General features: G+C 43.6%; 4 protein-coding genes across 7 annotated transcripts in view; 3 read left to right on the top strand and 1 right to left on the bottom strand.

The window, feature by feature from the left end:
* The first annotated feature begins 5,568 nt into the window (after window positions 1-5,568).
* Window positions 5,569-10,430, top strand: LOC115111664 (chemerin-like receptor 1). The gene is made up of 2 exons (XM_029637982.2): window positions 5,569-5,731; window positions 9,200-10,430. Exons 1-2 carry the CDS (start codon window positions 5,675-5,677, stop codon window positions 10,190-10,192), a joined length of 1,050 nt encoding a protein of 349 aa, XP_029493842.2. The 5' UTR covers window positions 5,569-5,674; the 3' UTR covers window positions 10,193-10,430.
* Window positions 10,431-10,701: 271 nt separating this feature from the next.
* LOC115111665 (chemerin-like receptor 1) lies at window positions 10,702-17,518 on the top strand. The gene is made up of 2 exons (XM_029637983.2): window positions 10,702-10,790; window positions 13,078-17,518. The coding sequence occupies exon 2, from the start codon at window positions 13,106-13,108 to the stop codon at window positions 14,144-14,146; it is 1,041 nt and encodes a 346-aa protein (XP_029493843.2). The 5' UTR covers window positions 10,702-10,790; window positions 13,078-13,105; the 3' UTR covers window positions 14,147-17,518.
* Window positions 14,841-22,250, top strand: LOC115111210 (chemerin-like receptor 1). Its single transcript, XM_065011144.1, has 2 exons — window positions 14,841-14,905; window positions 21,079-22,250. Exons 1-2 carry the CDS (start codon window positions 14,841-14,843, stop codon window positions 21,695-21,697), a joined length of 684 nt encoding a protein of 227 aa, XP_064867216.1. The 3' UTR covers window positions 21,698-22,250.
* LOC115111663 (sialate:O-sulfotransferase 2) overlaps window positions 21,730-25,145 on the bottom strand; it is a 101,617-nt gene continuing 98,201 nt past the window's right edge. For all 4 annotated transcript variants that reach the window (XM_029637981.2, XM_029637979.2, XM_065011607.1 and 1 more), the window contains one exon: window positions 21,730-24,402. In XM_029637981.2, coding sequence (XP_029493841.1) covers window positions 24,044-24,402 — 359 coding nt within the window. In that variant the 3' untranslated portion in view covers window positions 21,730-24,043. The remainder of the gene's footprint in view (window positions 24,403-25,145) is intronic.

The following is a 25,145-nucleotide window of genomic DNA, read 5'->3' as shown; positions in this document are numbered from 1 at the left end:
ATAGTGCATCTAAATCTTTTAAGGGGGGTGAGAAGGATTACTTTATCCTATCCTAGGTATTCCTGAAAGAGGTGGGGTTTCAGGTGTCTCCGGAAGGTGGTGATTGACTCCGCTGTCCTGGCGTCGTGAGGGAGTTTGTTCCACCATTGGGGGGCCAGAGCAGCGAACAGTTTTGACTGGGCTGCGCGGGAGCTGTACTTCCTCAGTGGTAAGGAGGCGAGCAGGCCAGAGGTGGATGAACGCAGTGCCCTTGTTTGGGTGTAGGGCCTGATCAGAGCCTGGAGGTACTGAGGTGCCGTTCCCCTCACAGCTCCGTAGGCAAGCACCATGGTCTTGTAGCGGATGCGAGCTTCAACTGGAAGCCAGTGGAGAGAGCGGAGGAGCGGGGTGACGTGAGAGAACTTGGGAAGGTTGAACACCAGACGGGCTGCGGCGTTCTGGATGAGTTGTAGGGGTTTAATGGCACAGGCAGGGAGCCCAGCCAACAGCGAGTTGCAGTAATCCAGACGGGAGATGACAAGTGCCTGGATTAGGACCTGCGCCTTCCTGTGTGAGGCAGGGTCGTACTCTGCGGATGTTGTAGAGCATGAACCTACAGGAACGGGCCACCGCCTTGATGTTAGTTGAGAACGACAGGGTGTTGTCCAGGATCACGCCAAGGTTCTTAGCGCTCTGGGAGGAGGACACAATGGAGTTGTCAACCGTGATGGCGAGATCATGGAACGGGCAGTCCTTCCCGGGAGGAAGAGCAGCTCCGTCTTGCCGAGGTTCAGCTTGAGGTGGTGATCCGTCATCCACACTGATATGTCTGCCAGACATGCAGAGATGCGATTCGCCACCTGGTCATCAGAAGGGGGAAAGGAGAAAATTAATTGTGTGTCGTCTGCATAGCAATGATAGGAGAGACCATGTGAGGTTATGACAGAGCCAAGTGACTTGGTGTATAGCGAGAATAGGAGAGGGCCTAGAACAGAGCCCTGGGGGACGCCAGTGGTGAGAGCGCGTGGTGAGGAGACAGATTCTCGCCACGCCACCTGGTAGGAGCGACCTGTCAGGTAGGACGCAATCCAAGCGTGGGCCGTGCCGGAGATGCCCAACTCGGAGAGGGTGGAGAGGAGGATCTGATGGTTCACAGTATCGAAGGCAGCCGATAGGTCTAGAAGGATGAGAGCAGAGGAGAGAGAGTTAGCTTTAGCAGTGCGGAGCGCCTCCGTGATACAGAGAAGAGCAGTCTCAGTTGAATGACTAGTCTTGAAACCTGACTGATTTGGATCAAGAAGGTCATTCTGAGAGAGATAGCGGGAGAGCTGGCCAAGGACGGCACGTTCAAGAGTTTTGGAGAGAAAAGAAAGAAGGGATACTGGTCTGTAGTTGTTGACATCGGAGGGATCGAGTGTAGGTTTTTTCAGAAGGGGTGCAACTCTCGCTCTCTTGAAGACGGAAGGGACGTAGCCAGCGGTCAGGGATGAGTTGATGAGCGAGGTGAGGTAAGGGAGAAGGTCTCCGGAAATGGTCTGGAGAAGAGAGGAGGGGATAGGGTCAAGCGGGCAGGTTGTTGGGCGGCCGGCCGTCACAAGACGCGAGATTTCATCTGGAGAGAGAGGGGAGAAAGAGGTCAGAGCACAGGGTAGGGCAGTGTGAGCAGAACCAGCGGTGTCGTTTGACTTAGCAAACGAGGATCGGATGTCGTCGACCTTCTTTTCAAAATGGTTGACGAAGTCATCTACAGAGAGGGAGGAGGGGGGGGGGGGAGGAGGATTCAGGAGGGAGGAGAAGGTGGCAAAGAGCTTCCTAGGGTTAGAGGCAGATGCTTGGAATTTAGAGTGGTAGAAAGTGGCTTTAGCAGCAGAGACAGAAGAGGAAAATGTAGAGAGGAGGGAGTGAAAGGATGCCAGGTCCGCAGGGAGGCGAGTTTTCCTCCATTTCCGCTCGGCTGCCCGGAGCCCTGTTCTGTGTTTGTAAACTTACCATTCAAAAGTACCATGATGATTTAGTGTCCATATAGCTGTACCGTGATAATTGCACTGCTACTGAATAAACCTCTGATTGTTCTCCACTATTCCACTCCCTACTGTGTATACTGTATATATTTAAAATATATATATTTACCACAAAAAGTATATAAATGGCAGATTGGAAATAATGTAGATAATTACGTTGATAGTAGCCACAATACATCTCTCAAGGTTCTAAACGTCATCATAACCGCCATCAATAAGAGGCTACTGTGCAGCCGTATTCATCGACCTGGCTAAGGCTTTCGACTCTGTCAATCACAACATTCTTATTGGCAGACTCGACAGCCTTGGTTTCTCAAATGATTGCCTCGCCTGGCTTACCAACTACTTCTCTGATAGAGTTCAGTGTGTCAAATCGGAGGGCCTGTTGTCTGGACCTCTGACAGTCTCTATGGGTGTGCCACAGGGTTCAATTCTCGGGCCGACTCTCTTTTCTGTATACATCAATGATGTTGCGCTTGCTGCTGGTGATTCTCTGATCCACCTCTACGCAGACGACACCATTTTGTATACTTCTGGCCCCTCCTTGGACACTGTGTTAACTAACCTCCAGACGAGCTTCAATGCCATACAACTCTCCTTCCGTGGCCTCCAACTGCTCTTAAACGCAAGTAAAACTAAATGCATGCTTTTCAATCGATCGCTGCCCGCACCTGCTCGCCCGTCCAGCATCACTACTCTGGACGGCTCTGACTTAGAATACGTGGACAACTACAAATACCTGGGTGTCTGGTTAGACTGTAAACTCTCCTTCCAGAATCACATTAAGCATCTCCAATCCAAAATTAAATCTAGAATCGGCTTCCTATATCGCAACAAAGCATCCTTCACTGATGCTGCCAAACATACCCTCGTAAAACTGACCATCCTACCAATTCCTCGACTTCGGTGATGTCATCTATAAAATAGCCTCCAACACTCTACTCAACAAACTGGATGCAGTCTATCACAATGCCATCCGTTTTGTCACCAAAGCCCCATACACTACCCACCATTGCGACCTGTACGCTCTCGTTGGTTGGCCCTCGCTTCATACTCGTCGCCAAACCCACTGGCTACAGGTTATCTACAAGTCTCTGCTAGGTAAAGCCCCGCCTTATCTCAGCTCACTGGTCACCATAGCAGCACCCACTCGCAGCACGCGCTCCAGCAGGTATATCTCACTGGTCACCCCCCAAAGCCAATTCCTCCTTTGGTCGTCTTTCCTTCCAGTTCTCTGCTGCCCATGACTGGAACGAATTACAAAAATCTCTGAAGCTGGAGACTCACATCTCCCTCCCTAGCTTTAAGCACCAGCTGTCAGAGCATTTTACAGATCACTGCACCTGTACTTAGCCTATCTGTAAACAGCCCATCTATCTACCTACCTCATCCCCATACTGGTATTTATTTATGTATTTATTTTGCTCCTTTGCACCCTAGTATCTCTACCTGCACATTCATCTTCTGCCGATCTACCATTCCAGTGTTTAATTGGTATATTGTCATTACTTCGCCACCAAGGCCTATTTATTTCCTTAACTTACCTCATTTGCACTCACTGTATATAGACTTTTTGTTTTCTTTTGTTCTACTGTATTATTGACTGTATGTTTTGTTTATTCCATGTGTAACTCTGTGTTGTTGTACAGTGGGGCAAAAAAGTATTTAGTCAGCCACCAATTGTACAAGTTCTCCCACTTAAAAAGATGAGAGAGGCCTGTAATTTTCATCATAGGAACACTTCAACTATGACGGACAAAATGAGAAAAAGAAATCCAGAAAATCACATTGTAGGAATTTTAATGAATTTATTTGTATATTATGGTGTAGACCTCCACAAGTCTGGTTCATCCTTGGGAGAAATTGCCAAATGCCTGAAGGTACCATGTTCATCTGTACAAACAATAGTACTCAAGTCTAAAAACCATGGGACCACACAGCCGTCATACCACTCAGGAAGGAGACGTGTTCTATCTCCTAGAGATGAACGTACTTTGATGCGAAAAGTGCAAATCAATCCCAGAACAACAGCAAAGGACCTTGTGAAGATGCTGGAGGAAACAGATACAAAGTATCTATATCCACAGTAAAACGAATCCTGCATCGACATAGGCCGCTCAGCAAGGAAAAAGCCACTGCTCCAAAACCACCATAAAAAAGCCAGACTACGGTTTGCAATTGAACATGGGGACAAAGATCGTACTTTTTGGAGAAATGTCCTCTGATCTGATGAAGCAAAAATAGAACTGAATGGCCATTATGACCATTGTTATGTTAGGGGGGAAAAGGGGGTCGCTTGCAAGCTGAAGAATACCATCCCAACCGTGAAGCATGGGGGTGGCAGCATCATGTTGTGGGGGTGAACTGCAACCTCAGGAGGCTGAAGAAATGTGGCTTGTCACCAAAATTCCTCTCAAACTTTTACAGATGCACAATTGAGAGCATCCTGTCATGCTGTATCACCGCCTGGTATGGCAACTGCCCCGCCCACAACCGCAAGGTTCTCCAGAGGGTGGTGCGGTCTGCACAACGCATCACCGGTGGCAAACTACCTGTCCTCAAGGACACCGACAACACCCGATGTTACAGGAAGGCCAAAACGATCATCAAGGACAACAACCACCCGAGCCACTGCCTGTTCACCCCGCTACCATCCAGATGGCGAGTTCAGTACAGGTGCATCAAAGCTGGGACCAAATGACTGAAAAACAGCTTTTATCTCAAGGCCATCAGACTGTTAAACAGCCATCACTAACACAGAGAGGCTGCTGCCTACATATAGACTTGAAATTATTGGCCACTTTAATAAATGGGGTTTACATATCTTGCATTACTTATCTCATATGTATATACTGTATTTTATACCATCTATTGCATCTTGCCTATGCCGCTCTGTCATTGCTCATCCATATCTTTATATGTTGCCAGCAGCATACCACCCTGCATACCACTGCTGCCTTGCTTCTGAAGCTAAGCAGGGTTGGTCCTGGTTAGTCCCTGGATTGGAGACCAGATGCTGCAGGAAGTGGTGTTGGAGGGCCAGTAGGAGGCACTCTTTCCTCTGGTCTAAAAATTATCCCAATACCCCAGGGTGGTGATTGGGGACACTGCCCTGTGTAGGGTGCTGTCTTTCAGATGGGATGTTAAACAGGTGTCCTGACTCTCTGTGGTCACTAAAGATCCCATGGCACTTATTGTAAGAGTAGGGGTGTTAACCCTGGTGTCCTGGCTAAATTCCCAATCTGGCCCTCAAACCATCACGGTCACCTAATTATCCCCAGTTTACAATTGGCTCATTCATCCCCCTCCCCTGTAACTATTCCCCAGGTAGTTGCTGTAAATGTGTTCTCAGTCAACTTACATGGAAAAACAAAATATATTCTTATTCCATTCATTTACTTAGATTTGTGTGTATTAGGTAGTTGTGGAATTGTTAGATAACATGTTAGATATTGCTGCACTGTCAGAACTAGAAGCACAAGCATTTCGCTACACTCGCAATAACATCTGCTAAACATGTGTATGTGACCAATAAAATTTGATTTGGTTTGATGAAAAGTCCCCATTCGCTACTGGGTTCTTAACTAGTCCTTCTTTCATTCATGAAATGTCAACGAGTCTCTTCATGTTTGTTCAAAATTCCTGAAGGAGCTCAATGATAACAACACATTCCTATGCTATTTGGAAGCTGCTTTTTTTCTCAACGTAATATTCTAAATCTTTTTCACAAGGTAAGGTTAACTTCCGTGGGAATCTTTACACCAACAGCATGTGTTTGTCTATGTCCTGTAAAATGCAACCATTTTCGGGTGTGTTCCTTTTAACTCTTAACTTTCTCACAGTCTGAACTGTCAGCCGTTTGCTTCCAGAAATTAGGACCATTGCTATTGGGACTCTTAGGCTACAAACAACTTGTTTAATGGAATGGCTTTTTAGTTAGTATAACATTTTCTTAAACACATTGTTTGGTTCTAGGTTATGAATTTAGTAGGTGAAGTTAAATTGATGTACAGTGCCTTCAGAAAGTATTCACACCCCTTTACTTTTCTCAAATGTTGTTGTGTTACAAGGTGGTTTTAAATGGATTTCATTGTAATTTTGGGGGGAAAACAATCTTCACAAAATACTCAAAATAATAGTAATGTCAAAGTGGAAGTGGAAGAAAAATTCAAACATTAGTCCCAAAAAATATATACAACTAAAACACTAATATATATTGATTAGAGAAGTACTCAGCCCCTTGTACTCAGTTCATTTTCTTTTTGCAGTTTTTCTTTAGTGCCTTATTGCTAGTAGTATGGGTTGGGAATATGGTTCATTGTTTAACTAGCTAGCTACATGTTTAAACAAAAGTCCACTTTTACAGATGATTACATGACCCATCAAGTTAGCCAGGTGTGTCTGGGGGTGATTATGGCCATCTATTGTATTTCATGAGCATGTGTACATGTCAAGATAATAGTGACCCATCCACTTAGCTAGGGGGGGGGGGTTATGCCATTTCTTTCACATGACCCATCAATTTAGGCAAGTGTGTTTGGGTAAGCATAATCTAATAATTATACACATTGTATTTTTGATATTGCTACTATGCAAATATGCCAGTAACCATTTGACTGTAGCGTTTACAACTTCTGTATCTTGTGCATGTGACAAATACACTTTGATTTGATATAGTGTGTGTTTACCAGAGACGGTAATGTGAAGAAAAACATGACCTGCACCAATGTCAGATCAGGAAACAGACCAAGGACTAAAGTGTATTTTTTACCTGGAATGTCTCCTATTGTAGATTAATACTTTCACCCCTTTTAGTATTCTTTGGTTGTTTAAAATACACTACCTTACTCACTCTTCTTAGCACATGGCCTCACATGTGAATCCTTAAAGAGATCAGTGGGGCTCAGGCTTAAGAGGTTGTGAACGATGCTAAATAGGTGTAGACAACAAAGAGCTCTCCAGTAGATGTGCCCAAAAATTAAAGGGCCACTTTCTCAACGTAGGTTTACCAGTTTATAAACTTTCAAAGCAGAATTACGTTCCCATTGTTTTGCAGCTCTGAGTTTATACTTTTATCCAATGTAAAAAAAAACACCATTCCAAATTTTGCAACATAAGACTGAATCGAGGTGGTCGGGCACATTTTGTTGTGTTACTGCCTGAATTTAAAATGGAATAAATGTAGATTTTGTGTCACCTACACACAATACCCCATTATGTCAAAGTGGAATTACGTTTTATGGACATTTTTGCAGATGAATTGCAAATGAAAAGCTGAAATATCTTGAGTCAATAAGTATTCAACCCCTTTGTTATGGCAAGCCTAAATAAGTTCAGGAGTAGAAATGTGCTTAACAAGTCACATACTGTAATAAGTTGCATGGACTCACCCTGTGTGCAATAATAGTGTTTAACATTTTTTTAAATGCATGACTACCTCGTATTTGTACCACAGTGGAGGCCGCTGAGGGGAAGACAGCTCATAATAATGGCTGGAACGGAGCTAATGGAAACCATGTGTTTGATGTATTTGATACCATTCCACTTATTCCGCTCAAGCCATTATCACAAGCCCATCCTCCCCAATTAAGGTGCCACCAATCTCCTGTGCTGGACGCCGCAAATACAATTATCTGTAAGGTCCCTCAGTTGAGCAGTGAATTTCAAACACATATTCAACCACAAAGACCATTCAGGTTTTCCAGTGACTCGCAATAAAAGTCACCTAATGGTAGATGGGTAAAAAAAAATAGACATTGAATATCCCTTTGAGCATGGTGAAGTTATTAATCACACTTTGGATGGTGCATCAATACACCCAGTCACTAGAAAGATACAGGTGTCCTTCCTAACTCAGTTGCCGGAGAGGAAGCACACTGCTCAGGGATTTCACCATGAGGCCCATGGTGACTTTAAAACAGTTACAGAGTTTAATGGCTGTGATAGGAGAACATTGTTGTTGTTGATCCATCCTCAGAGTTGTCTGTAGAGAATCAAATTATTCCAAAACATGAATCCTGTTTGCAATACAAACGGACTGTCATAGCTAGCCACCATCCCTGAAATGCTGTAGTATGCATCTGCAGGTAGCTAAAGCTAACCAACTAGGTTCAATGTTAGCTAGCTAGCTAACATTATGCTATAACTAGCAATGTAAATGGATTTCTGAGATATTAATAATATTACTACACGTATCATACACGTAAGGTTATCTAGCGAGTCAGCAAGCTAATGTTTGCTAGCTAGCTAACAGTACACTTTAATTTGCAATGGAAACAACTTTCTGACTAAATTAAAAAGGTATAATATTTGAAAATGTACCTAGACTCTTACCTGTATACATGGATGAATGCTTCACGGCAGACTGGAACTCCTTTAACTCCCTTTTGTTTGGACAACTTGTTTGGCCCGTGTTGTGTCAAGTCATTTTTCACACTGATCTTTGTCTATAGCATTGCTGCCCTGCTATATTGTTGAGAGTAGTAGCAACCCTTTTGCAGTTCTCCATGGCAAACGTTATATCGTTCTAAAATGCCGTGGTAGCAAGGATTATCTACACATACTGAGCAGCTCATGTTATAGACAAAAGTATGCTACATGGCAGACCAATCCGAACTAATCTCTCGGCGTGTCCAGCCCATCCATTATCTCAGCCAATCATGGCTAGCAGGAAGGTTCCTGTCTTTTTCCGTTGCTAAACCATTTAGGCTCGTCATTTAACAATAGTATTTGTATTTACAGATGGTATACACATTTGTTAGGCACATTAAATTTCACATGTTCCAGAAGGCATTTCAGCCAAAAAACGGATTTTGAAAATATTAATGTTTTCATGCTTCAAATGCCTCTCCTGTGAAGTAGTGACATGCAACATATGTCTAGCTCATACACCTAGCTTCCTGAAACGGGTCGCAAATGTGGAAAAAGTCAAGGGGTGTGAATACATTTTGAAGGCACTGTATGTGCTGCAGCATTGAATACATCCAGTCTTAAGAAAAAGTTGTAGTGGTCAAGTACAACTTGAACAAGTTGTAGTATGGGCCTACCTACAGTACAAGATGCATGTTTTTATTTTATTAAATATTATTTACTGAAAAACTGGAAGGACATAGCATGTCTTGTTCTTTTAGTTAGCATGCAGATGCAGTCATTACAGACAGAACCTGTTCTGACTGAATCATTGTATTCCTTTTATTTAGGCTAAAAAAACAACAGAAATCATGGATGCCTCATCCAATACATCAGTCTATGATGACTACGATGATTCAGTGGTAATACCTTCGCAGTCCCCAGTCATCTATGAGATGTATCAGATGAAAGCTGGCTTTAGATACATGTATGTGTTAGTGTACTCAGCCAACATTCTGCTGGGTCTGCTGCTCAACTCTGCTGTCATCTTCAGGACTGTAAAATGCAGGTCCAAGAAGAAACTGAGTCAACAGATGTTAATCCTTGGCTTGGCTGTCACCCACCTCGTCTTCTGCCTCTTCGCCCCACTTTACCTGATCACTGCCTGGAACTACTTCTCCTGGACATTTGGGAAGGTTGTCTGCAAGCTGGGGTCCTACGTGATGTTTATGAACATGTTTTCTGTCTCACTGATGATCACCTTCTGGAATGTGTGCTGGAGTGTCCCTGGATGCTTTAAACACCGCATGTCCACCAACATGGTCCTGCTGTCCTGGTTCACTGGGGCCATACTGAGTACCCCCTCTCTACTGTCCAGGCAGGTTCAGTACACTGCCGATGGACATGTCTGCATTGACGACTATGGCTATACTGGAAGCTCCCAGATGTCTAAAGAGGGAAGGGAGAGAATGATGGCAGTGTTGATCTGTCGCTTCATTGTCGGGATGCTGCTCCCTTTGGGTGCGAGATGTGTCAGCTGTTGCTGCATGAACAGCATGGGAAACAACCAGCTGAGGTCACGGTTTATTCGACCTGTGACTATTGCCCATTTCCTATGCTGGACTCCTGTCATTAGTCTCTCTGTGCTGCAAGTCACAATGGGGACAGGCAGCAGGTTGTTCACATACGCATTGCCCCCAGCCACTGCCCTGTCAGTATTAAACAGCTGCATCTCTCCTATCATTTGCATATGGCAGGAGAAGAAGGAACAGAGCCTGAGAGGACCCTCTCGGGTGGAGGACAACAGAGATGAGGAGGAGGAGATGACATCCCTGACACGCTAACCATAAGGAGGATAATATCCTTAAGCAGTAATGGGAAAACAACATACTGTAAACACCATTTGCAATTTATGAACAGCTTGAAATGTAGTTAGAAATAGGGATATCATGCAAAATCTAAAATATTTTTTTATGAATTGTAATAAATACTTTATAAAATTGTCTTGTTAACAACTCACTGTATGTATAATTAATTACACATTGTACATAAAGACCTCTTGAGGTCATACATTACTTCTTATTTTTAACCTGTGTTTATTTACAATTAAAATGCTTGTCAAGTAAAGATTTGATGAAACACATAACTATTAACATTTCTGAAAATACCTATTTTCAATTAAATTTGCCAATTTGCCATAGTAAAAATGTGACACCAACAGTGTGGCATAATGAGACACAATACTTGCAACAAGGGGCTACCAAGCCAAAATAGAGTACTGAAAGTAGTGGACTGGAATGGACATGTTTGGAAAACTGCACAGTCAGCCAGTGCTGTTGTATTGGTCAAAAACGGAGAGGAGTGCTAGGATATCACAAGTGACAATCAATTGAGAAGCACCACTGGACAGTGACATGTCAGCACCATCAATTGGTCTGTAAGGTAGGCTATTGTCTTTTCCTTCATTTCGGAACCATTGTTTCAGATCATCTAATGTTATGCTTGTGCTATAGATTACATATTAAGTTAATTGTTTGGATAATTGTCAAGTACTGATTTAATGAATATAGGCAATATCTAATACATCTCTAATTGAGGATGTTTTCAACGCTTGCAAAACATATCTTACATTTTCACGTAGGCCTATAGACATCAGTATTTTATTAAGGAGAGGGAGAAATTGATGAAGGCCATTGATGAAAGCCAAAATGTGAAGTTTTTAACTTAGCTAAAAATACATTAAAACTTCTTCAGGATCGGTGTCCCGTCCGTGGGACGGTTTAGCTAACGTAGGCTAATGTGATTAGCATGAGGTTATAAGAAACAAAACAAAAATTCCCAGGACATAGACCCACTGTATCTATCTGATATGGGCAGAAAGCTTACATTTTTGTTAATCTAACTGCACTGTCCAATTTATAGTAGCTATTGGAGTTAAATAATTCCATGCTATTGTTTGAGGAGAGTGCACAATTATGAACTTGAAAATGTATGAATAAACCAGTTAGGCACATTTGGGCAGTCTTGATACAACATTTTGAATAGACATGCAAGATTTCACTGGATCACTCTTAAACTTTGCACATACAGTGTTGCCATCTAGTGGCCAGTCTAAATTGCGCCTGGGCTAGAAAAATTAATTTAGCCCTTTCTCTTGCGTTTCAAAAATGATGGTGCAAAAAATATTTTTGTATTATCTCTTACCAGATCTAATATGTTATATTCTCCTGCATTCCTTTCACATTTACACAAACTTCAAAGTGTTTCCATTCAAATGGTATCAAGAATATGCACATCCCTGCTTCAGGGACTGAGCTACAGGCAGCTAAGACTTAAGACTTGGGTATGTCATTTTAGGCGAACATTTTTTAAAGAAGGGGCGGATCCTTAAGATACGTTTTTAATGGTGAGCAAGCGTCGAGCCTTTTCCTTTTCAATTTTCATTGAAGAGAGGGAGGACACGGTAGTAGGAGGATAGTGAGGAGAGAGTTTGTGACAAACTAGCGATGGCCCTGGAACTCCAACCCACGTGATCACGAGCACATACAGTCAGGTCCAAAAGTATTGGCACCCTTGATAAAGATAGGCAAAAAAATACCATTAAAAAAATGATGCATATACTGAGCTCTTTGGTATGCTATATTTTTTGTAGAAAATTACATTATTTTACACTTATACATTTGCTCATTTTATGTTTCGATTTGACATTTTAGTAATTTAGTAGACACTCGTAACCAGAGTGACAATTAATGTATTCATCTTAAGATAGCTAGGTGAGACAACAAAATATCACAATCATAGCAAGTACATTTGCCCTCAAAGTATTTTTCAGCAAAGTCAGTGGTAGTAGGAAAAGGCAAGTAAAAAAATACAAAATAATAAAAAGAGGACCAGTGGAAACTAAATTGCCCCATAACATCAAAGATCCACCACCATATTTTACAGTAGGTATGAGGTACTTTCTGCATATAGCACCGCCTGGAGTTTGATAAACGGCATTGGAACCGGTGCTATGGTCAGATGCCATGAAGATAGAGCTCTTTTGGCGTCGAAAAAACGGAAGTACCACGACATTTTAGCCAAAAACTTGGTTGCCTCTGCTAGGCCACAAGAAATGGTTAATTAACCACAAAATCAACATTTTGCAATGGCCATCTCAATCTCCGGACTTGAACCCCTTTGAAAACCTTTGGTTTAAATTGAAGAGGGCAGTCCCAGTCCATAAGAGCAGACAAAGGCTATCAAAGATCTAAAAATATTCTGTATGGAGGAATGGTCTAAGATCCCTCCCAATGTGTTCTTCAATCTCATAAAATACTTTAGAAAATGGCTCAGTGTAGTTATCCTTGCAAGGAAGGGTGCTGGAGTACTGAAAACAAGGGTGCCAATAATTTTGTCCCCTACCATGTTCAGATGTCTTTTGTTACTTCTAAACAAAATCCTCCTTCTCTGAGCAATTGTATTGAGCATGCAATATAGCTCAGTATTTGTATTATTTATTTTACACAGTCTTTGTTTCATCTTTATCCAGGGTGTCAATCATTTTGGACCTAACGGTCGGTATAAGGCGGTGCGCTTTACCAAATAGACCTCAGATTTGTTTGAAGTGGACATATTCAGAAACAGACATGTAAATTACCCATGGCTAGAAGACAGACTTTGAAGTAAAGGGTTGAGAACAAGGGGGTGATCAAAACCATTTCCTAACGACAATATCTTACCTTCACAGGGATTGCAAGCCAAATAACTGCAACACAATGGAGGATTATACATATGAATATGATTATAGCAATTACACCTATGACAATGTTACTCCTCTCGAGGATTTAGATTTCAAAACTCACAAGACATGCTTCACAGAAGTTTCATGCGCCTCCCTCCTGGTGGTCAATGTAGTTATCTTCCTGCTGGGGGTTTGTGGGAATGGGGTGGTCATCTGGATCGCTGGTCTCAAGATGAAGAAGACAGTCAACACCAACTGGTACCTTGGCCTGGCCGTCTCCGACTTCATATTCTGTGCCTGTCTCCCCTTCAACATCATCAACACGGTGACAAAGGACTGGATCTTTGGGCTTTTCATGTGCAAGTTCACCTCTTTTGTGATGTTCCTCAACATGTTCTGCAGCATCTTCCTCCTGGTCGTCATCAGTGTTGACCGCTGTGTGTCAGTGATGTTTCCAGTGTGGGCTCAGAACCACCGCACCATGGGCAAGGCCTCTGTAGTGGTGGTTCTGGCCTGGGTTGCCTCTGTCGCCCTCAGCATCCCCTCCATAGTGTTCAGAGACGTCAAAACCCATTTAGGGATGAGAAAGTGTTTCAATAACTACAGAGACCAACACAGCCACAAGATGATCGCAGTGAGTCGGTTCATTGGTGGGTTTGTGCTGCCATTCTTTATCATCATCTTTTGTTACTCTGTCATCATCCTGCGACTGAGAACCAACCGAATGATGAGCAAGTCCTCCAAGCCCTTCAAAGTTATGACTGCCCTGATAGCCACATTCTTCATCTGCTGGCTGCCCTACCATGTCTTTGTACTGCTTGAGCTGAACCACCAAAGCTACAACCTGGAGGTTATAAGAGCTGGGCTTATGGTGGGCACTACTGTAGCCATAGCTAACAGTTTCCTCAACCCAATGCTGTATGTTTTCATGGGCAATGACTTCCTGCAGAAATTCAAGAGCTCCATACTGTCTAAGATGGCGAATGCCATCGGAGAGGAGGGCCGCACCACCAGCCGCTACCTCTCCAGGTCCAGCTCCATGGAGGGCAGCCGCAGAACCTCCACACACATCTAAATCTCTATGATGATGGTAAGGTCTCAGTGGCTGCAGACGCTTTGTCTTGTAGAAATGTCATGTAAGGTGTATTTTCACTTTATGATCTAATGGACTAGTTATATTTGTCATATATTTGTATAATCACAAGTAGTGCTCTTTGTCTCATGTTAAAACATCTATCTGTTTGATATGTTTCTCCCATGAACTCCAGTATATTTTCCTACCTTAAATTTTTCCAACCAATTTGAATGTCATTATCTCACATACAGAATGCGATGGAGGCCTTGCTGTGGAGTGATCTTTTGTAGTGATGTGACATAACATAGGGTTATAACCTATTTACTAGACATATTGAAATAACAACCTAATAACCTAATAATAATAACCTCTGTATAATGTGTCCCTGTAGATGTTAATCTTACAAGCAGAAGTCCATTTGTTTCAGTGAGTGACAAAGCTCAAAGTTCAACGACACCAGTGAAAACAGGAAATGCTCCTGTTTGACAGCCATGTCTCTTGAGGGGAAATATTTTTTGTGGGGAAATCATTGTGACCTCTTTGTGGTAATTTGTGTAAATTAAGCTGAAACATATCCCTACCGCTGAAACAAAAGATACCTTCTAAAAGGAAATGAACATCACACTGCTTACAGTACGAAGAGCAGAAAGACTATTCACACACTTTGAAGTGTACACTGGGTGTACATAACAATATGAACACCTTCCTAATATTTGACATCAGAACAGCCTCAATTCGTCTGGGCATGGACTCCAGAAGGTGTCGAAAGCATTCCACATGGACGCTGGCCTATGTTGACTCCAATGCTTCCCACAGTTGTGTCAAGTTGGCTGGATGTCCTTTGTGTGCTGGACCATTCTTGATACACATGGGAAACTGTTGAGTGTGAAAAACCCAGCAGCATTGCAGTTCTTGACACAAACCAGTGCACCTGGCACCTACTACCATACCCTGTTCAAATGCACTTAAATATTTTGACCTGCCCATTCACCCTCTGACTGGCACACACACACAATCTGTGTCTTAATTGTCTCAAGGCTTAAACATATTTCTTTAACCTTTTATCTATACTGATTGAAGTGGATTTAACAAGTTAATTTAATAACGGAGCATAGCTTTCAAATGGATTCACCTGGTCAGTCTATGTCATGGAAAGAGCAGGTGTTCATAATGTTTTGTGCACTCAGTGTATATACAGTGCATTTGGAAAGTATTCAGACCCCTTGACTTTTTCCACATGTTGTTACGTTACAGGCTTATTCTAAAATGGATTGAATACATTTTGGGGAGCATGGGAGCATCGCTGCACAACTATTTTCAGGTCTCTCCAGAGATGTTTGATCGGGTTCAAGTCACTACTGCGTTGTCTTGGCTGTGTGCCTACGGTCGTTGTCCTGTTGGAAGGTTAACCTTCACCCCAGTCTGAGGTCCTGAGCGCTCTGGAGCGGGATTTCATAAAGGATCTATCTGTGCTTTGCTCCGTTCATCTTTCTCTCAATCCTGACTTGTCTCCCAGTCCCTGCCACTGAAAAACATCCCCACAGCATGATGCTGCCATCACCATGCTTCACCGTAGGGATAGTGCAGGTTTCCTACAGACGTGACGCTTTGCATTCAGGCCAAGGAGTTCAATCTTGATTTCATCAGACCAGAGAATCTTGTTTCTCATGGTCTGAGAGTCCTTTAGGTCCCCTTTGGCAAACTCCAAGCGGGCTGTCATGTGCCTTTTACGAAGGGATAACTTCCATCTGGCCACTCTACCATAAAGGCCTGATTGGTGGAGTGCTGCAGAAATGATTGTCCTTCTGGAAGGTTCTCCCATCTCCACAGAGGAACTTTGTGACCATCAGGTTCTTGGGCACCTCCCTGACCAAGACCCTTCTTCCCCAATTGCTCAGTTGGCCTGGCGGTCAGCTCTAGGAAGAGTCTTGGTGGTTCCAAACTTCTTCCATCTAAGAATGATGGTGGCCACTGTGTTCATTTCAGCAGAAATGTTTTGGTACCCTTCCCCAATCTGTGCCTTGACACAATCCTGTCTCGGAGCTGTACGGACAATTCCTTCCACCTCAAGGCTTGGTTTTTGCTCTGCCATGCACTGTCAACTGTGGGACCTTATATAGACAAGTGTGTGCCTTTCCAAATCATGTCCAATCAATTGAATTTACCACAGGTGGACTCCAATCAAGTTGTAGAAACATCTCAAGGAAGTTGATCAATGGAAACAGGATGCGCCTGAGCTCAATTTCGAGTCTCATAGCAAAGGGTCTGAATACTTATGTAAATAAGTTTGAAATTTTTTTTTATACATTTGCAAACAATTCTAAAAACCGGATTTTGCTTTTAAAAATTAATTTAATTCATTTTAGTGTAATGCTGTAATGTAACAAAATGTGGAAAAAAGTCAAGGGGCCTGAATTCTTTCAGTCAAGGGGTCTGAATACTTCCCGAATGCACTGTATACATCTGCCTCAGCTATTGCAAACATCCATACACAACATAACGTCCAGCCCTATCCAAAACAAATCATTTGTGGTCGTCTGGATCCCTGGATATTGTGTTTTGGAACAAATCTCTTCATTTATATTTCCTGCCATATATCACCCAGCTTGTGGACAGGTTTCTATGCAATCAGATTTGTACCATGACATGTAATTCATCCCACCTCACCAACTGTCAGATCATCTGCTGTGACACTGAAAGTCAAGTGTTATTAAATACCCTAGCTGAGAATCATATTGGAGAGTCCTGTGTTTACGTGTGAACAACACATGGACAACACATTTCACACAACCATTGTGTGACTTGATTAATGTGAACTCATTGGAAGTTAGAATTGTTAATGTATTTGTAAAAACACAACCATTATTCTGTTCAATCTACCTCTTTAATTAGTTTATCTGATGAATAAGATGAATCGGCTAGGATCTTGTGTTGCAGGGGTAGGCAACCCTGGTCCTAGAGTGTCGCAGCCACTTCATGCTTTTGATTTAACCGACCTGGAAGACCATGTTTATGCAATCACTGAACTTATCAATTAGCTCAGTTGATCAGGTGTGGTGCCTAGTTGTAACAACATCCTGTTAGATGTGTGGCACTCCAGGAACAGGGCTGCCTACCCCTGTTGTCTGTATATTGGACCATGTTTGTAATTATTTATGGTAAACCACAGAAAGAGAAGCTGCTTGTTAAAAGGAACTTAACTGGGAAGCGGAAAGAGCATTGTCACATTCTAACTGAATTGCATTTGTAATTCTGCAGCAGACTGTTTCTGCCTTTTTCTGATTAAATCCAATGTTTTAAGAAATAGAAAGTTAATTGATGTACACTTGTTTTAATGTATTTAATAATTAAAAATCATGTGACATAAACAAACTCCTGTGTCCAACCATCTTTATGTGTATGCCATGAACAGTTTATTGAAAAAGTGCATGTAATTACATTAGTCACCCAGCAGTTGCAAAACAGCATGCATCATACAGTGGGGTGAACAAGTATTTGATACACTGCCGATTTTGCAGGTTTTCCTACTTACAAAGCATGTAGAGGTCTGTAATTTTTATCATAGGTACACTTCAACTGTGAGAGACGGAATCTAATACAAAATTCCAGAAAATCAAATTGTATGATTTTTAAGTAATTAATTTGCATTTTATTGCATGACATAAGTATTTGATCACCTACCAACCAGTAAGAATTCCGGCTCTCACAGACCTGTTAGGTTTTCTTTAAGAAGCCCCCCTGTTCTCCACTCATTACCTGTACTTGTTCTCCCCACTGTATATGAGCCTGCCTCTGTAATGTCCAAAGGGTCAAAGTCAATGTTTTGTATTGGATGCTGTGCCTGACCAGGTTTAGGTGTAGGTGTAGGTGTAGGTGTATTTTCTCTTCATTATACATATATATTTCAAATTGAGTGTCAATGTCACAGAGCGACTTACAAATTGGTGCATTCACCTTATGACCTCAGTGGAACAGTAGTGCATCTAAATCTTTTCAGGGGGGGGGGTGAGAGGGATTACTTTATCCTATCCTAGGTATTCCTTAAAGAGGTGGGGTTTCAGGTGTCTCCGGAAGGTGGTGATTGACTCCGCTGTCCTGGCGTCGTGAGGAGTTTGTTCCACCATTGGGGGCCAGAGCAGCGAACAGTTTTGACTGGGCTGAGCGGGAACTGTACTTCCTCAGTGGTAGGGAGGCGAGCAGGCCAGAGGTGGATGAACGCAGTGCCCTTGTTTGGGTGTAGGGCCTGATCAGAGCCTGGAGGTACTGAGGTGCCGTTCCCCTCACAGCTCCGTAGGCAAGCACCATGGTCTTGTAGCGGATGCGAGCTTCAACTGGAAGCCAGTGGAGAGAGCGGAGGAGCGGGGTGACGTGAGAGAACTTGGGAAGGTTGAACACCAGACGGGCTGCGGCGTTCTGGATGAGTTGTAGGGGTTTAATGGCACAGGCAGGGAGCCCAGCCAACAGCGAGTTGCAGTAATCCAGACGGGAGATGACAAGTGCCTGGATTAGGACCTGCGCCGCTTCCTGTGTGAGGCAGGGTCGTACTCTGCGGATGTTGTAGAGCATGAACCTACAGGAACGGGCCACCGCCTTGATGTTAGTTGAGAACGACAGGGTGTTGTCAGGATCACGCCAAGGTTCTTAGCGCTCTGGGAGGAGGACACAATGGAGTTGTCAACCGTGATGGCGAGATCATGGAACGGGCAGTCCTTCCCGGGAGGAAGAGCAGCTCCGTCTTGCCGAGGTTCAGCTTGAGGTGGTGATCCGTCATCCACACTGATATGTCTGCCAGACATGCAGAGATGCGATTCGCCACCTGGTCATCAGAAGGGGAAAGGAGAGATTAATTGTGTGTCGTCTGCATAGCAATGATAGGAGAGACCATGTGAGGTTATGACAGAGCCAAGTGACTTGGTGTATAGCGAGAATAGGAGAGGGCCTAGAACAGAGCCCTGGGGACACCAGTGGTGAGCACGTGGTGTGGAGACGGATTCTCGCAGCTTTAGCAGTGCGGAGCGCCTCCGTGATACAGAGAAGAGCAGTCTCAGTTGAATGACTAGTCTTGAAACCTGACTGATTTGGATCAAGAAGGTCATTCTGAGAGAGATAGCGGGAGAGCTGGCCAAGGACGGCACGTTCAAGAGTTTTGGAGAGAAAAGAAAGAAGGGATACTGGTCTGTAGTTGTTGACATCGGAGGGATCGAGTGTAGGTTTTTTCAGAAGGGGTGCAACTCTCGCTCTCTTGAAGACGGAAGGGACGTAGCCAGCGGTCAGGGATGAGTTGATGAGCGAGGTGAGGTAAGGGAGGAGGTCTCCGGAAATGGTCTGGAAAGAGAGGAGGGGATAGGGTCAAGCGGGCAGGTTGTGGGCGGCCGGCCGTCACAAGACGCGAGATTTCATCTGGAGAGAGAGGGGAGAAAGAGGTCAGAGCACAGGGTAGGGCAGTGTGAGCAGAACCAGCGGTGTCGTTTGACTTAGCAAACGAGGATCGGATGTCGTCGACCTTCTTTTCAAAATGGTTGACGAAGTCATCTGCAGAGAGGGAGGAGGGGGGAGGGGGAGGAGGATTCAGGAGGGAGGAGAAGGTTGCAAAGAGCTTCCTAGGGTTAGAGGCAGATGCTTGGAATTTAGAGTGGTAGAAAGTGGCTTTAGCAGCAGAGAGAGAAGAGGAAAATGTAGAGAGGAGGGAGTGAAAGGATGTCAGGTCCGCAGGGAGGCGAGTTTTCCTCCATTTCCGCTCGGCTGCCCGGAGCCCTGTTCTGTGAGCTCGCAATGAGTCGTCGAGCCACGGAGCGGGAGGGGGAGGACCGAGCCGGCCTGGAGGATAGGGGACATAGAGAGTCAAAGGATGCAGAAAGGGAGGAGAGGAGGGTTGAGGAGGCAGAATCAGGAGATAGGTTGGAGAAGGTTTGAGCAGAGGGAAGAGATGATAGGATGGAAGAGGAGAGAGTAGCGGGGGAGAGAGCGAAGGTTGGGGACGGCGCGATACCATCCGAGTAGGGGCAGTGTGGGAAGTGTTGGATGAGAGCGAGAGGGAAAAGGATACAAGGTAGTGGTCGGAGACTTGGAGGAGTTGCAACGAGGTTAGTGGAAGAACAGCATCTAGTAAAGATGAGGTCGAGCGTATTTCCTGCCTTGTGAGTAGGGGGAAGGTGAGAGGGTGAGGTCAAAAGAGGAGAGGAGTGGAAAGAAGGAGGCAGAGAGGAATGAGTCAAAGGTAGGCGTGGGGAGGTTAAAGTCGCCCAGAACTGTGAGAGGTGAGCCGTCCTCAGGAAAGGAGCTTATCAAGGCATCAAGCTCATTGATGAACTCTCCGAGGAACCTGGAGGGCGATAAATGATAAGGATGTTAAGCTTGAAAGGGCTGGTAACTGTGACAGCATGGAATTCAAAGGAGGCGATAGACAGATGGGTAAGGGAGAAAGAGAATGACCACTTGGGAGAGATGAGGATCCCGGTGCCACCACCCCGCTGACCAGAAGCTCTCGGGGTGTGCGAGAACACGTGGGCAGACGAAGAGAGAGCAGTAGGAGTAGCAGTGTTGTCTGTGGTGATCCATGTTTCCGTCAGTGCCAAGAAGTCGAGGGACTGGAGGGAGACATAGGCGGAGATGAACTCTGCCTTGTTGGCCGCAGATCGGCAGTTCCAGAGGCTACCGGAGACCTGGAACTCCACGTGGGTCGTGCGCGCTGGGACCACCAGATTAGGGTGGCCGCGGCCACGCGGTGTGGAGCGTTTGTATGGTCTGTGCAGAGAGGAGAGAACAGGGATAGACAGACACATAGTTGACAGGCTACACAAGAGGCTACGCTAATGCAAAGGAGATTGGAATGACAAGTGGACTACACGTCACGAGTGTTCAGAGAGTTAAGCTTACGTAGCAAGAATCTTATTGACTAAAATGATTAAAATGATACAGTACTGCTGAAGTAGGCTAGCTGGCAGAGGCTGCGTTGTTGACTTCATATTCTGTGCCTGTCTCCCCTTCAACATCATCTACATGGTAACAATGGACTGGATCTTTGTGCTGTTCATGTGCATGTTCACCTCTTTCACAATGTTCCTTAACATGTTCAGCAGCATCTTCCTCCTGGTCATCATGAGTGTTGACCGTTTTGTAATGGTCGTATATCCAGTTTGGGCCCAAAACCAGTGTACCGTGAGGATGGCCTCTGCAGTTTTGGTCCTTTCCTGGGTCATCTCTGTTGCACTCAGCATTGCCTCCATAATGTTTTGTCATGTCACCACAGACTACATAACAACATGCTTTAACAACTACCCATCCCAAAATATCCATCTAACTGTAGTTGTGAGTCGATTTGTCAGTGACTTTGTGCTCCCGCTCCTCCTAATCATCTTCTGCTACTCTGTCATCACCCTGCAACTGAGGACCAACAGGATGACCAGGTCCTCCAAGTCCTTCAGAGTCATAACTGCCCTGATAGCCATGTTCCTCATCGGCTGGCTGCCCTGCCATGTCTTCATTATACTGCAATCCGGAGCCAGGGGTAAAGCTTATCTAACTGTTATTCCTGAAGGTCTGAAGATATGATGGACTAAATACATACTAACCAACGTCTGGTGTACTTTTACTACCATACAACATTTATTTCAGATTGCATGTTTATTTGGAATCGCAGTCCTTTACTTCCATTCTATTACCTTATTTATAATCACATTACATTCATTCCATACAAAATACATTCAAATGTGACACCCCTTTTGAGATAGTGCTAGCCTGTCAATGAAAGCAAAAAACACTCAAAGTTAAGGTCCTATGTCAAAAATAGAAGAGATTGCTCCCATTTACTTGTTGCATTATAAATATATTTGTAATTTTGTTGCAAGTACTATAAAAATATATGTGTATATTTTTTCTTTCATTGCACTCTTTCTACATGTGACCAATAGAGACACGCGCACATTATACATCAGTCAACATAAAATGGTGGGTGTACAAAATCAAATGCTTCACTTACAGATTATTTTGATGTATATTAGCTTTCTATTCTCTGTTGCACATTACCTATGGCTGGGACTATTATATACCTGTACATGCAGCTTGTTTTGCGATACCGAAGCAATCGAGAAAATGGGGTGCGTCACTTTCAGCATTTACTCACCTTCAACAAAAATGATCAGGGATCGTATATCAAGAAAAAAAAGCATTGAGGGGAAAAGTCTCATCTCAAATCATCTATAACTTGAATAAATGCCTTTTGGGCCTTTGGGGTAGTAAGCGTTCAGCTACAGTACATGCTACAGCTGTATTAACCTTACAGTGAAACACTTTTTGGATCATATTCAAGTTAAATTAATGAAGACAAATATTATCTTATTATGGAGACACATATTATTATGAAGACAAATATTATTATCTCTTAGTTATGAAGTCACTCAAACAGAGAAACAATATTAATTTGGATTGATTTTGGTGTGTTTGAGTCATTATAGGCAGGCAAATTTGACTGCCCCCCCATAAAAATGTATAATTTGAAGTGTTAAACTATCAGGGTATGCTTGATAACTCCACAGTCTTGATCTAACGTGCCTCAGCCACACAGTGAGGTGGCATACAATTATTGATTGTTAACCCTGCCTCTTCCCAGCCTGTATTGAGTTATGAGCCAAATGGAAATCTCAAACATTCGATCAGTGCATTGCACTGACACAATATTTGCAATAATTGCATAACAACATCCTTGGTATTTTGTTTCATAAGCTAGAACACTCTCGACACTAGTGTGTCTGATGATGCATTAAGCGGACAGTTTAATATCAAATATCATCAATAATGTATTCACATTACCAATAATATTTGATATTAGTAATAATTTTATTTTCTCTACATTTCAACTTAAAGCCAACAGTCAGCTGACAGAAAAGGCACCACATTGTAATTTTGCTTCTAACCACCATTATAAGGAAAGCAACAAGTTCTGCAGAGTGATTTAGCAGAAGTGGTAGTTTCAAAATAGCGCTGTTTGCAGAAAACTCCATTTAATAAATCCACAATAAATGTATCATGCGCAGTGTGTCTGGCTGACCACATCTGAGGAGACCAAGGACAAACAAGCTGTCGATGAGTCGAGGCTAGTTGTTGAAAGGGCTGTCTTGACAAGAGTCAGGAGTGTTCCATAGAGCCTGATGGTCAAAATAAACTATGGAGAGTTAATTATTTAGTGTTCCAGAGCTGTTGCCAGTAACCAAAAGGACAGCTGTAATGCACAGATGTAATGACTCAGTAGGACTGATACAGCACAGTTTTAAGAGAGGCCACTGCTTCAGAGAAGTGCTGTATTACCTCTTCTTGTTCGAATAATGCTGAAGTATGAGGAGAAGAGTGAAGATCTAGCCTCATGGTGGGTCCACAGGGGTAGACGGAGAGATGAGTGTTCAGTCCCATTCATTACCTCTTTTAGATGGACACAGGGGTTTTCGTTAACCAAATCCAAGTCCAATAGTACGGTTTTGACCCCCTCCTAATTTTAAATCTAGTGGCTCTCAAACATACTGTATTCAGCAAGCGGAGGTATAGATTTTTCATCTCTAACAAAACAAAACATTTAGTTGAAAATGACAGATCATTAAAAGGTTTTGTGACATTTCAAACCATTTCATGAAAGAGTATTTGTTCTCCTAATCAATACGGTTGTGAGCCTGTCAGTCAAACAAATAAAGGAAAGGGATGTGAGAAAGAAGGAGACAGAGAAGTGGTGGGGAACAGAGAAGTATATTAAATAAAAACATATTTCCTACACATAGATTTTCAGTTCATGTGACTTTTATATTTGAAGCCATTTGGACATGGTTGACATGAATTAATCCTAGAACGAAGGCAAGGGATAGAATAACAGAGTGAGAAATGGAGAGAGAGAGAGGGAAAGGAGAGGAGATATTATCTCGGTGTGGGTCGGTACTCCTTCGGAACCCCGGCCATGTTCCTCTTCTTTAGGGAAGCGTCCACAGTCATGACCAGTTCGTCAATGCTAGTGCGCATCTCAGGTGTGTAGGGGTCATAATCCAGTTTACGCAGGCCGGAGCGCTTGAATTTACCATCCTTCTGTCCCTCTACACAGAGCAGGCGGTCCTCGGCCACCTCCAGGTCCAGAAACAGGACCATGTCCTTGAGCTTAGAGAACAGCTCCCTCTTCAGCTCCTCAAAGTGGACCACATGGACGTTCCTCCCATAACGCAGCCAATCCAGTGTGTGGGATGCCCACCAAGGAGCATAGTTCTTCACAAACTCAGGCCACTCTGCAAAACAACACAGAACACCAGAAGCAGATGAAAAATAATCGAGTTGTGTGAGAAGGCCTAAAATCTTAGTTAAGGGTACACAATTGATCTCCAGCATATATCAGTTATATTCAATGTAAATAATTATAATCCAAAATTGGATGAAAACACCTATAAATGGGGCACTATTGGCTGTATGAGCAGCCCAGCAAACAGCAGGAAAAAATACAATTTGAATATCATTTTAGAATACAATCTCTGCAGCTCTCTACATCCCCAGGGAACGCAAGGTTTGTGGATCCATTCTCCCTGCAGAAGAATCATCAAACACTGATATTATTTCATTTAAGAGGTATGGTGCAATTCACCAAGTGTAATCACAGCACATAATGCCTTCTCTGAGACCCGGGCTTCCTTGGGGGGATTAAATGAATGACACAGAACAGAGCAAGTTTTTGTCCTTTTAACAGATAGACCTGCTGCAGTCTGGGAGGCTCAGGATTTACCACCAGGGCCAATGGAGAGCTGCAGGGGCGGGACATACTGTAGAGCAGGTGACAGCTAGGATAGGGATCTACTGTTGTGGCACCAGTAGGTCTACCAGCACCCTACAGTATACATTGTCCTTCACTTGACTGCTAAGACAGTTCAGTGCACCATACCCTTTTGGAATACTTTACTGCAGAAACCTTTCAATCTTTTATAAGCCACAGTCCATAAAGGAGTTGGCAGGCGAAACCAGGGCTGCTTTAGCATGTACC

The sequence above is a fragment of the Oncorhynchus nerka genome, linkage group LG27, assembly GCF_034236695.1.
Source record: "Oncorhynchus nerka isolate Pitt River linkage group LG27, Oner_Uvic_2.0, whole genome shotgun sequence".
NCBI classification, from domain to species: domain Eukaryota; kingdom Metazoa; phylum Chordata; class Actinopteri; order Salmoniformes; family Salmonidae; genus Oncorhynchus; species Oncorhynchus nerka.
The sequence above is the reverse complement of the archived record's forward strand: the minus strand, read 5'-3'. Positions and strand labels throughout refer to the sequence as shown.